This window comes from Silene latifolia, chromosome 3 (assembly GCF_048544455.1).
Source record: "Silene latifolia isolate original U9 population chromosome 3, ASM4854445v1, whole genome shotgun sequence".
NCBI lineage: Eukaryota > Viridiplantae > Streptophyta > Magnoliopsida > Caryophyllales > Caryophyllaceae > Silene > Silene latifolia.
Window position 1 is genome coordinate 141,333,637 of NC_133528.1, and position 14,411 is coordinate 141,348,047.

Sequence of the window (14,411 nt, forward strand, 5' to 3'; positions counted from 1 at the left end):
ATCATCATACAAATCAAATTTCCTAAACCAAAACAATTTGAACATGCATAAGGCAACAACAACAACAACTCAATATTTCAAGAAACCAGTACACAAGTGAACTCTTATCATACGTTCATGTATATAGACACATGCCCGTAACCATATGCTACTACCAACAATCAAGCATTAACATCATCATGTTCATATGCACATGTACCACTACCATACTTCATGCTCAAGATTGTATTAAACAGGTAACATGATCACATTCTTCATGCTCAATATCAATCAGATACAAATTCAAAATTCACCTTTCATATTTTACCATGTTCCAACACTTAACATGCCAACATACATATTCATGCTCAAAGTTTAACATCAATAATCCTCGATGCATCTTTCAACAACTATCACATTCCACTTCTTTCATCATTTCATCCAACCATGCACAAGATTCAAACTATAGATATCAAACTCACATGTCTCAAGCATACAACAGTTTCCCCCCATGTGACCGGCTTGAGATTGTAAGGGCCTTAATGCGACTTCGGGACGTCTCCCAAGTCTTTGCGGTAGCTCCAAACAACTCTCCCCGGGTTCATTTTATTTAGACTCCCTAAGTTCATTGGGTTCATTTGTTTTAGGTGCTGGAATCGTCGGCTCTGATACCACTTTGTAACACCCCCTCATACCAAGGTACCTTACCAAGGACTACCCTAGCATGAAAGGCTGTTACCATCTCGGGTGCCCGAGGTAATTATATATCAAAAGTAACAATCCACAAACACATCTATTAAAGTATAAAGTGTTAGCGATTACATTATCTCAGACCAACTCAAAATAAAAGTACAAGGTCTCAAAACAAATGAAATCTAAGACATCTAAACTCATAACAGCAGAAGCTAAACTTGACGTGATGACTCCCCATGACTGTCCCATAGCTAACATCTGCATTACCTGTCACAATTTACTCACCATCCCCGAATGGATCACCGCAGGTTTTACAAACGACAACATGGGGTCAGTACTACTCAATCAATATAAGACAACAAAAAATACAACCAGCTGATCATCCTCCATTCCCGGTCTCCCGATCTCACACAGTAACCGACTACACACCGAAGTGTGTAGCCCTGCCAGATTACCCATCGCAACAGGTAATCCTCGCCGCCAGTGGGTGACCGCAGCCCATCCCCACCTAGTCCAGCTCATCAACGAGCGACTAACAATCCCTGTCCCTTAATGTGCATATCCCCTCCCGTGACGGGTTCCACGGAGGGCAAACTAGGGTGTGAAGCCACTCCCGCAAGTGACTCCACCACAATCACACAAACACACAGCATCACAGCTGTCACAACACCACAACCGTCACAACACAACCACATCAGCATCGTCACCACAACACCCATCCTTCGATGATCAGCAGATAACAACAATTATAAAACATATGCAATCTCAATCAGTTAACAGTACTGAGTAGGGAAAACCCTACCTTTTCGCAATCCGCTTACGCTGCAATCAACCATACAAATGCATAATAATTACCACATCGTCACCCACAACAACAATCATATAATTCCAATCACTAACTGCAAAACTCCATTTCCCCCAATTCATGAATAAAGACAAACCCTAGAATTAATCATCAACAACATAGGGATAAAGACTTATCAGCGAAAGAATGAAAGATTGAATGTGATAGCTACGATGTGCACACACACACAGAGGAGAGATTTGGGAGTGATTATAATGTCGTAGGTTTGATTAGGTTTGCAAATGACGTTTTAGAAACTGATTATCGAATATATAATCCCTAATTACTCCCGAATCAAACCGCTGAAATATTATTCGCCAGACTGGATACTCGACCGAGTATAGAGTATACTCGGCCGAGTATCCTCTACTCGGTCGAGTATTCATCATACTCGGCCGAGTATTCCTCGGCAGTAGCCAAACAGACTACACAACCTACACTACTCGGTCGAGTAGGCTCTACTCGGTCGAGTACAAGCCAAAGAAATCCGTAGTATTACATAATACCACAAAATAATTATTAGAGTTCACCTATAAAGTTTTGATCCTTACTTTACTCTCTTACTCTTCATATTACTTAACACCCACCATTTTTATTAACATTTTTTCCTATTTAATTCATTTTTTTAATTAAACATGGTAATAAATTTATTAAAACTCTTCATAAAACTTAACACCCACCAAATTAATTAAAAGTTTTTCCTATTTAATTAATTTTTATAATATAGTATGTTAATAAATTGATTAAAACTCTTTATATTACTTAACAGTTAACACCCATAATTTTCATTAATATTTTTTTCTATTTAATACACCTCTTGAGTTTCTCAGCAATCATTTATCTATTTAAATAATGTCTTGGAATGGAAATTGTATTATAAATTGAAATGCTTAACGGAAATGTAAATAAACTAAGGTAAACTAAAATTAATCTGAGCTAAGCTACTACTAATATATAGAGAGAATTTTACATGGAAAAATATGTGTGTAGGTTGTGTGAAAGTCGTCCCTCGAGGCCTCTATTTATAGGAGATCATAAGGGAAACGTATGCATTTGATAGAGCATTGAACACACCCATGGACTGTTCAACCCCGATCGGGGTCGTGGGTTTCTCGCTTGTTTGTCTTCAATTGTGATTAATTATTAAATGTTATCCAATGCTTATGATTTAATGCTTATTTAATCACCCGATTAATCACACTTTGGCATCCCAAGCTCCTCAAAGCATCCAAGGTTGCTTCCAATATTTAGCATCTTATGTTTGCATTTTGTGGACTTTGCATTTGGGCTTGACTTCCATTTGACTTTGTTGTGCATTTCTTCATTTAATCCATCACTTTTGCTTATGCAAGTCCAAACATTATCTTCATGTTAGTCCATACATAGTCTTCAACTTAGCTTGCTTTTAGTGACTTGCAAATAGACCTGGCAAACAGATCAGGTCGTGTCGGGTTCGTGTCACATGTAAACGGGTCATGAACACTTCAACCCAAACCCGACCCAACTAAATTTCGTGTCGTGTTCGTGTCGACCCACTTACATAAATTAGTCATCAAGCCTCAACCCTAATCCGTTAATTTCGTGTCGGGTTCGTGTCGGGTTTTCGTGTTTTATCTATATTTAGAAAGTGTAAGTATATTTATGCGATGGACAATCAAGAAAAATTAGGATTAATTTAGTAAATAGGTCATTCGTGTCGGGTTCGTGTTTAGAGAGCTCAACCCAAACCCGACCCAATTAAATTTTATGTCATGTTCGTGTCGACCCACTTAAATAAATGGGTCATTAAGGCTCAACCCAAACCCATTAACTTCGTGTCGGGTTCGTGTCGTGTTTTCGTGTCATGTCATTGTCTGCCGCCTCTACTTGCAAATTAGTAGGATTAAGCTCCTAAAAGCTCAAATACCTACAAAATATGACAAAACATACAAATAGAACTAGAAAGCAAATATTAGCTCAATATCACTAAGGTTACTGCATAATGACATGTAAATTGGAGCTAAAATATGAGGATAAAATGTATATAAATTGGACTTATCAACTTTAAAATGCACCAAAACGACAATAAAAACAATATCTCCATTCAAGCAATAAAGAGGCAAGTTGCAATGTTTGTTGGTGAAAAAACCCATTCATATTCTATAATATTTAAGCTGGTCAAAGCAATGGTCAAATAATAAAGAGACAATTGAAGAATCACTAAGTAAAGAGGCAATTGAAGAACCATTAATTAAACAGGCAATTGAAGAATCATTAGCAATTCAAACGATCAAATTAAGAGTCATTGATTTTTTCTATAAAATCTCATCAAAATATCAATTCATATTGTCTTATTTGATACCGGGTTGTCCAAACCAACATTATTCGTCCTTACAAAAGTCAGTTTTTTTTTTTTTGTTCTCTATGTAATTTAAAGTATTTTATTGGAATTTTGTGTCTCCTTTTTCATTTTCTTTTTGTTCGTGTATTTATATTTAATAGTCTTAATTGGAGGTGTCAATTCAATTAATTAACTTGATAATTTAATTAATGATGTTATTGTAGGAGGTATGTATATGTTAATGCGATCCTAACATGGATGTGCTTTGAACTTCGCGTAATTATTTTGCATACCCAATAAGAAATATTTTAGGATTTTGACGGGAGTATTTATTAAAATTCTATATCTATATGTGTACTTATTATAAGTGAAGTAATAAAAAGGTTATATTTTTGTAGAGAAAGAAAGGATAACGAATGAAAAGTGAAGTAATAAAAAGGTTATATAGAAGGGTGACTTCTTTTAATGTTTTGTTTTATTAGTAGCAACTTACTTGTACTCATATTTTAGAATTCTTTGAAAACAGGGGACGACAATGGAGCGCAAATTCATGTTCCAATACTTAATTCTATGGCGTCAAGATTGTCCATAAGACCAGAAGTACCCGAAAATTCAATTTGACGGATTGCGTCCTCGCTTCAAAACAACCAAGCTATTCACATTTTGGTTTGCGTATCATCCCGAATCAAAAATTTGGAGTGTATTAAACTTTTGTTTTAAAATACCGCTTCCTCAGTCATGTTCAACCAAGCTATTCACATTTATTCACCAGAATATATGAACAAATATCCTAGCTAATCAATATATATATATAAAGCAGAAACTTTTCAAGTGATATGATTGGCTACAAAAAAAAATATAAAAAAAAATTGTTTTATAAAAAAAGTGTTTAATAAATTATATGTATAAAAAATAAAAAATAAAAAATATACCTTAATTGATTAGGTCTCCTACTTCCAAAGATTTTAATCCTTACACGTTGCTAATCCTAATTGTCTTAATCTATAGCTAAAGAAATCCTAAACCTAATATTAGTATTGGTCTAATGCTCAAGCAAGCTCATATACACACGAACTCTAATTTCATGCAACTCCTAATGCACGTAAGACATAGATTTTTTATTGTCTTATTGTCCTATTCTGAATGTTTTTAGGGAGATTACTATTTGACTATATAAGATCATTGAATTGATTTCTCCATACCCATCAAAATAGTGTTTACAAATCTCTCTCCTACAATCTTATTTCTGCTTTTGTATAACAATATGGACTCTTCACGGTATGTCCCGAAACATATGAATCTCTTTTGGCAAGTGCTAGAAACTTCATGGCAGCGTTCGTATAATAGTGTTCTTGTCATATTATAATTGTTATGTGCTTGTTGATATTATCATATTTTATGTGATTGTTGTTACTATTATTATTATATAGTTGTAAACGATTTCTACATCCCTTTTCTCAGGCCTTATTCATTCATCAATGAGCTGAATTCAACTAAGAACGAGTGGAAGATCAAGGTTCGCGTCTCGAGATTATGGGAAGTTCTAAACTTTAGAAAAAATAATAGTTTAATATGCGTCGATTTGGTTCTTATTGATGAGAAGGTATTTTTTTCGATAATCACTCGGCCTATATTACGTACTTTTAATAAATTTTCTACTTAATGTTATATTATTGTTTGTTTCATATTATAGGAAAATTATATTCACGCAACTATTGAAAGTGGCTTATGGAGATTTTATCGTAACAAAATCGTCGAAGGAAGCATTTGTCTAATAGAGAATTTTAAGGTTCAGCCAAACAAAGATAATTACCGAGTTGTGAGCGATAACAAAATCATGCTATCATTTATTTACGAAACTCATGTCAAGATTATTAACAATGATATCACACCTATTCCCCATCACAAGTTTGATTTAATGCACTTTCATAAGCTAGAATCTCGCCGTCAGAAAGACTTTGTGCTATCCGGTGAGTACATTACATTAAATTCTTATACTTATTCAAGTTAATTGATCTATAGTACTTCATATATTATAGTATATTTTGAACATATTACTAACTTTTTAAATTGTTGTTCAAGATGTCATTGGCGTTCTTGTGAAAGAACATGGGGAAAACAATGATATTATGATCGAGATTGAAGACAGGAGGTATGAATATAATTACTAATCTTATTCCGGTATGTCATATTTTTTCATCATATACGTAATCGAACTTTTCCCAAACAGCAAACAACGCCTGAAAGTGAAATTATGGAATCAATGCACTCAAGACTATTTCAAGCAAAAAAAGAAGCTGGAAGCGAAGGGGTGCAAAAATATTTATAATAGTCATTACATCTACAAGAGTTAAAGGTCCAAATTCTGGTAAGATATTAGTATGCTGATGCGCACCCTTTCAAGTTATAACCATTACTATTCTATATACACTATAACTATTACATATACACACGGTGACATGTTCTTGTGGTTGTTTTTACCTTCACCGCATGACCTACCTTGAGTAGAGACATCGCTTTCATCCAAGGTTTATGTCAATCTTGAAATTCCCGAGGTCAACGAACTGCTTACTATTTGCAGGTAATTTCTTAGTTCTTGACCGAAAACATGAATGAGTTTTTACTACTTACAAATATAGATTTCACTCTATTCGATATATTAACAAATGTTATATCGTTCTATCACAGTGACAGACAAGATGAAATTACTATCGGCAAGGTCAAATTACAAAAACGTGGAATATTAGATCATGACGATCTCCTTGCCAACAAAAAGGATATTTCGGCTATATTAAATGGCTGTAAAAAACCCTATCAAACGGTAAATTTCCTGCTCAATTAAATGTACTAACTAATGCATCTCTACATATCGACTCTTCCACGGTTCATGCGTCAACTTTCTTGATGAGAAAACACTTAATTAATGCTCTTATATAACCTTAAGAAAATGAAGTTTCATAATTGTTTTTTGAGTACGTCGACTGTATATTCGAATTTGGTAATGCATACATTACCTTGTGGTTCACCTTCGTTAATTAGTGTCCACAGCTATTTGTTGGTCAAAGCATACTTCAAATGACCACATATTAAAGTCTTGCTTACTAATCCATCGGCTACTTACTCCCACCGTCCCAAACATTTGTTTATCTTAAAAAGATAAACTAATGATTGGTACAGATTTAGTATCGTATATGTGATCTTTAACGAGTTGCGGCTCAATACTTTATCGTATATATGATGTTTTACGAATTGCACCTCAATTTTGTAGGATCTTTCGTGCTACTGCATTGCGGAGGTTAAAAAAGTTCTGAGTGACTTACCGTGGCACTACCCCTCATGTCCTGTTTGTAACAAAAAAGTAAACGCAAGACGTAGCGACTTTTATTGCCATTACTGTGAGAAAGAACTTGAGAATCCGAAGCTACTGTAAGATCAAAAGCTACTATGTTTTTTGTTATTATTATTTGGTAAACTATTTATATTACGCCCATTACTAATCTACTTTTTTTGTAAACATTAACTATAGGTATCGACTGGAATTATTAGTTAAAGATGACACGGACTCAACCACTCTCATAATCTTCAATGATGAAGCAAAAAGAATAATTGGACAAGAAGCAAGTATCGTATATGATGCCCACACAAATGAGGTAATAGTTTTTTTTTCCTCATTGCCATTCTAAATCTCCTTTCTAACCGGATACCAGAATGTTATACTCTGTATTTTGATTGAATGGTCAGGATGAATGCGAGGACGATAGCAATGACAAAGTCCCAAGATTACTTCGAAACACTTTTGAGAATAAAAATTTTGCATTCAAGTTAAAGATTACTGAATATAATCATAAAGTAAAGTACAAACAAACGTTTACCGCTACAAATATCTTTGATTACAGCCCCCACGAGGTAAGCCAAATTATATTATAATCCTGCTCTGTGTTTACAATAATGACTATAACACCTACACAACTGTATGTTTGTAATAATTTGTCCACAGACGGAACCTACCACAACATCGAAAGCTATAAGGAAGAGACCGCTTATGATTTCCGAGGAAATTGACGATACATCAAGAGTAATCCCTACGGGAAACAAGCCACTTGTCATTTCAGAAATAACTGAAGAGGAAGCAAGAGCGAAAACTATGGAGAAAAGACGGCGTTTGATCGCAGAAAACAGCGACGATGGTCATATTGATAAAGCGACCGCAAAGGCCATGGGAAAGCGACCAGTTTTGTATTCAGAGGAAAGTGACGAAAGTGATGAAGATTGAAAGTGAGGAATATTCAAGAATAGCTGGCGTTCGGACGATTATTTAAATTACCGTTTTAACTCTTACAACTTTATTAGCATCTATTAAGGTTTCTTTGTTGTGAAGTATTATTAGAACTATTGTTCTCTTTAAATCTCTGTTTGATTTTGTCGTTGGTAGTAATGTACTCTGTTATTGTTTTCCCGGTTGATTTAGCAGTTAATAATTGAATTACTAAAGTTTCTGGAGGATTTCTATGAAAATGTCGGTCTAAATGTGTAGCTGCCTTTTTGAGATACGTTTGATCTTATGGTTGAAGTAATGTAATTGTTTGCTTGCCGGCAGATGGGCCTGTGTTCGAATTAGGCTTGTCTTTCTGTACTATGCGAACGTGCCACGTTTTTGTTAATGTATCCAACTTAAAAGCGATTTAAATCGGATCCTTAAGATTTTAATCACCCATCAACGATATTCCAGAAATAGATAAATAACAAGTTCCTGATATTACAAATGAAATAGGAAAACAATTGGTAGGGGATGTTAAGGTGTATACTTAAAAAAAAAAAAAAAATATAGCATTATATTGTCACATGATTTCACTTTAGACGGACACTACCTTTCTTACGTTATAGACGGTTCAAATATAACTTCACTTTCATTTTAAGACATACTCCCTCCATTAAATATATGTGAAAAGTATTATATTGAAGTGGAGTGATAGAAGTTAAATAGAGGGAGTACAACTTTAGAAGATCGGTGATATATTTTTCCGAGGCGGACACACCCCACTACAATGAGACTAATTGTTATACATTATATAACCCACAACATTATTTGGCATTATTATATTACGAGTATATACGAAGATCCCACTTACAAAAGCGGTGGTAAACTTACTGTATTATACAAAGCATTATAAAATTAGATGGATGTACAATAGGAATTGCTTTATTGTCAGACAATAAATCCCATTAGTGATAAAGAAGAGACAACCGACCACACCGTCATCCATTCCTTAGGACTATTATCAAGACTCCTCAAACTTCACTCCTATATAATCATCTTATGATTCCGGATAAAAGCTTCACTATACAAGGTTACACAGGTTAGATCCCAGGTATTCTTTTTTTATCGCTATAATCTAGACTCCCAAATTTATTGAAGTTATTAGGTTTCGGATTTGAGTTAGCTACATAAATATTAATGATAATTAGGATATGCGTAGGATTATACGGAGTATATTATTATAAACCCCCTTCTGGCAGAACGTAACTACGAGAGAGGAGGCATTGATGAATCAAAGTATGTTGTTTTGGTGCCTGATGATGCTACAATGCCTTACTGATTTTCTGATAGAATTTTGAGTGTTTTGTGGAAATGTATACTTAATTTTATCATTCTATGATGAGTTTTTTTAACAAAAACACGGATGATATTTTGACAGCCTCAGCTTATTTTTGATAAGAAGATTTTTAACTTCCCTGACTTTCGGCCTATTATATTTTCAATACGATATGCCGTGTCGTCATTGTAATTAACCGGTTTTGCTCGGCTGTTCGTGGTGTAACATATAAAGTGCTTATCATCTTGGAGTCCAGATGGCTTTCCGACTCTTGACTGAATTATAGTAATTGAATTACGAATCGAGTTAGGATTCGAGTAGTTTCTAAATATTAACCCGAATCCGTCTGCTCACGGATTACTATGATACTAATTAATACCAAATAGGTTATCCTACTCCTAAATAAACTCACCCAAGGGGTTTACAACTCAACCATATAAAATCACTTTTATCTCAACATCCAACCCATTATAAATAAGCCAGGGATAGAAAGAATTCTTGGCAGTTAGTTTCAGCTTGAAAAATATGTCGTCAATAAGTGGACGCTGCAGGGATGATAACAAGAGGCGTCGAACGGTGTTCGCTGGGAGAGAACAAAACCATAGCGGCGACGGGTGTCAGTTGGAGCAGCAACAAGTCACCGGAGAGACAAGTAGTACAGTGTCAGGTTGGCTCACCTTCATCTATTTTACTCTCTGCTTTTCTATAAGGTTGGGAGCTAATATTACCGAAACATATCTATCTTCGTACAAAATTCAGTTTAATTTTGATAAACCGAATAGCATTCCTGCCTTCCTACAAGGGTCAATATTCTCACTAAACATGTACACATCACAGGCGGAACTTCGTTTCAGGATCCAAGCCAAGGTGTCTGTGAAGAAATACAAAAAAGAAGGAGATTATTACTTTCAGAAAATAAAGAGCAAAACAAGATAAAGGAACATCAATCACCGACAATCGGAATTCCAGCAGTTGACACAGGTACTGCCCGTGGTAAGAACTTTAATTGAACCTAACAGATTGTTCATCCATCAGTGTCTCAACACTATTGAAGATGCCCTTCCAAATTTATTATCTTCACTAGCATGCCAGTTATTTAATCTGAATAATGATGTGGACTATGTTTAAATTTAAGGGCATGGTAATTATCAGCTAGATTTTTGTTTAATTAGATGTCTGATAGACGCTTCACTCCGCTATGACCTGTGAGTAACGTCATGTACTTGATCTTAAAACGTATCTGTCTTGATATACAATTAAGTTTAATTGTGGTGAACCGAATAACACTTCTGGCTTCGTACAAGCCTCCATTTTCTCATTATACATCTACATATTACAGGCGAGTTGTTGCTTCCGTATTCAAGCCAAGGTTTCAGTGCAGAAGGCCAAAAAAGAAGGAGACTATTATCCTCAGGGACACGAGAGCACAACACGATAATACAGCGTCAACCGTCAATCGAAGATACTTCGGTTCACAATGGTTCATCGGTTGGCCCCAGTGCCATTTGCGGTATGGTCTTTAGATGAAATCAAAAAATCATTCATCCAGGGGTTTCTCTTCATTGTTTAAGATACCCTTCCATATTTTAATCTTTACAATCTTGAAAACAATTTATTTTGATGAATAATTTGAGCTGCAAACAAGTTACCGAACTTATTAATTATGACCTTGGTTAAAGTTTACTTGGTGTTTGATAGATTCTACACTTACATATCAATTGTGATTCAACACATGTCGTTGAGTTCTGCTTTCTTTGCTTAACTGCGTTTCCCTGTGTGAATTAACAGGTAACGACGGCTTATTACAAAGTTCAACGACTGTGGCATGCGGAGAAAACAGAGCCAGCCAAAGTGTTGCCTCATCAAAATTAAGAAAACAGCCAAAGGGTGTCAATCCTCGCAAGAAAGCAGCCCCTATCAAATACTGCAGTTTAAATGATCAGTTATACACATGCCCGGGTTGCAAGGCGATTATGTGGTACGAAGAAAGGGTCAAGATGAACAGTAATAGAAGACGTATAAATTTTAGTTTATGTTGTAGTGAAGGGAAGATTCGATTGCCCGTACTAGACGACCCGCCAGAGATTTTAAAAAGATTGCTGGATTACACTCAGCCGGGATATAGCAGCAGTTTCCGACAGCTAATACGTATGTATAATTCCTGCTTTCAGTTCACTTCAATGGGGGCCAAGGTTGACCAATCAGTGAACAGGGGCCGAGGGTGCTACGTCTTCAGGATAAGCGGCCAGGTGAACCATTGGGCCGGGTCACTTCTTCCCACAAACGACAAAGCACCATCATTTTTGCAGTTATATGTCTATGATAGTTCATCTGAACTACAAATGAGGGCCAACACGGTTGGCAAACAAGAAGGAAGCCCTGATTTGGATCCTGATATTCTTTCCGGATTGAAGCAGATGCTTGACGATGTGAGTCCCTTAGCTCATATGTTTCGCACTGCTGGAGAAAGACTGAAAGAAGACGACAATTTACAACTATCGATCAGGTTAATAGGTACAAGAGAAAATAAACCCAGAGTGTACAATAAGCCAACAACTTCAGAGATAGCGGCGCTCATAGTCGGGGACACAAGTGATAATAGTGCTGGCAGGGATATAATTATAGAACATAGGAGTGACGGCCTGCAGAGAATAAATGAGCTCCACCCATCGTACATGGCCTTGCAGTACCCCCTCCTCTTCCCGTATGGCGAAGACAGTTTTTATATTGGGATAAAGTACTATTATGATGAGACTTCCTCAAATAAGAAAAAAAGAAAGAGGGAGAGCGTGACAATGAGAGAATACTATGCTTATCGTCTACAACAAAGGTTATCTGATGGATATGCTCTTCAGCGAGGGGGTAAGCTACTACAACAATTCATCGTTGATTGTTGTTGTGCAATAGAATCAGAACGGTTATGGTACATAAGAAGGAACCAATCGAGCATAAGGTGTGATATGTTGAACAACATATGTGACGCGGTCAGCAAAGGAGATTATATAGGCGCGGAGGTAGGGATGCGAATATTCCTCCCGTCATCTTTCACCGGAGGGCCAAGGTATATGCAAGCTAACTACCAGGACGCAATGACAATATGCAGGTTTTATGGGAACCCGCATCTGTTTATTACGTTCACAGCAAATCCAAAGTGGCCTGAGGTTGATATCATGCTGCGTAACATACCTGGGCAGAGACCAGAGGATAGACCAGACATTATGACGAGAGTTTTCAAGCTAAAGCTTATACAGTTGATGGATTGCTTGAAGAAGGATCGTTACTTTGGCGACGTTGTTGCAGGTATCTTTCCTTAACATGTTTCATTATTGTACTTACGGGGTCAGGGATATTCATAGATTTTAAGTTTAAATACGTAGTAGATAGTTTATAATGACTTTTAATAATCTAAATTGATAACACGGCCGTGGCAGACATATACACAATTGAGTTCCAGAAAAGAGGGCTGCCCCATGCCCATATACTTTTATGGTTGAAGAAGGATGGTTCACAAGTATCTCCAGAATATATAGACAGCATTATTAAAGCAGAGATACCCAACCAGGAGGAAGAACCCGAATTATACAATATTGTCTCTCAATTCATGGTTCATGGTCTGTGTGGTGAAGATAATCCCAGCTGCTCTTGCATGATAAACAACACCTGTAGCAAAAAGTATCCGAAGAAGTCCTGTGAGCAAACGACAATTGATCATAATGGATATCCCGTGTATCGCCGTCGAGAGGATAAAAGGTATTGTTTGTAGCTATAATGCTTCCCGTACAAAAAACAGAGGAGATAACTGCAAAAAAAACCAATGACATAAATGTGATGGACATTACCATTTGATTATGTTTTAAAGGTACTAACAGTAGGTAAAACAATCTTGCTTATGCAGGGCTAATGTAGCCCGTCCCCTGTGAACCACTTTAATTTATAGTTTAATAATCTCGAAATGTGTGACAATAATTAATTGTACCTTATATTTTAATAACTTATAAAAATGGGTAAATAAACCACAACTTCAGTTACAGTACTAACTTTAATATCACAGGTACATCAAGAAAGGGGTACATACGATGGATAATAGACATATAGTGCCTTATAATCCGGGGTTGCTCTTGATGTTCAATGCACATATAAACGTCGAGTGGTGTAACACGGCACGAGCGATAAAATATCTTTTCAAATATATCTTAAAAGGGCCGGATAAAGCAACTGTACTACTGAAAAGTGAAAAGGAGGATGAGATCAAGGCGTACCTAGACTGTCGGTATTTATCAGCATGCGAGGCATCTTGGAGGATTTTCGGGTTCGATATTCATCAGCGGAATCCGTCAGTCATACGTCTACCGGTCCATTTACCAGGTGAACAGTTTGTTGTCTTGAGTGACACCTCCAATTTACAGGGTGTTATAAACCGCGCGAATAGTTGCCATACAAAGTTGACGGGTTGGTTCGCCGCAAATGAAAGGGATCCTGAGGCAAGGAAGCTAACTTATGCTCAGTTTCCTACAGAGTACGTATGGAAGGACGGTTGGATAAGGCGCTCGAAGGGGAGGAGCGTCGGTAGGATCGCCTACGTTCACCCGACGGCAGGAGAGAGATATTACCTGCGTCTGCTACTGAACGTCGTCAAGGGACCGAAATCGTTTGAAGATCTAAGGACTATAGACAATCAGTTATATCCATCATATAAGGGGGCCTGCTTTGCCTATGGTCTTTTAAGTGATGACAAAGAGTGGCACGAGGCTATGAGCGAAGCAAATAGGTGGGCTATGCCATATCAGCTCAGGGAGCTGTTTGTTACAATACTCCTCTTTTGTGAAGTAACAGATATTAAGACTTTTCGGGAGAGGCACATTACGGCGTGCTCTCAGAGGATATTGAGAGAAAAAAGAGGAAGGCTTTCAACCACCCAACACTTGTCCTCCAAGAAGATGTCAAGCGGTCATATACATTAATTGAGATCGATAAAGTGCTT

At 36.6% G+C, this 14,411-nt stretch overlaps 1 protein-coding gene and 1 long non-coding RNA gene across 2 annotated transcripts; both read left to right on the forward strand.

Annotated features, from left to right (window-relative positions):
- The first annotated feature begins 7,142 nt into the window (after window positions 1–7,142).
- LOC141646345 (uncharacterized) lies at window positions 7,143–8,004 on the forward strand. The gene is made up of 3 exons (XR_012545519.1): window positions 7,143–7,262; window positions 7,363–7,486; window positions 7,578–8,004. It is a non-coding gene; the product is annotated as an uncharacterized LOC141646345 (long non-coding RNA).
- A 1,951-nt stretch (window positions 8,005–9,955) lies between these two features.
- LOC141649809 (uncharacterized) lies at window positions 9,956–14,391 on the forward strand. Its single transcript, XM_074458486.1, has 6 exons — window positions 9,956–10,097; window positions 10,268–10,411; window positions 10,770–10,940; window positions 11,219–12,730; window positions 12,862–13,180; window positions 13,482–14,391. Exons 1-6 carry the CDS (start codon window positions 9,956–9,958, stop codon window positions 14,389–14,391), a joined length of 3,198 nt encoding a protein of 1,065 aa, XP_074314587.1.
- Window positions 14,392–14,411: the final 20 nt, after the last annotated feature.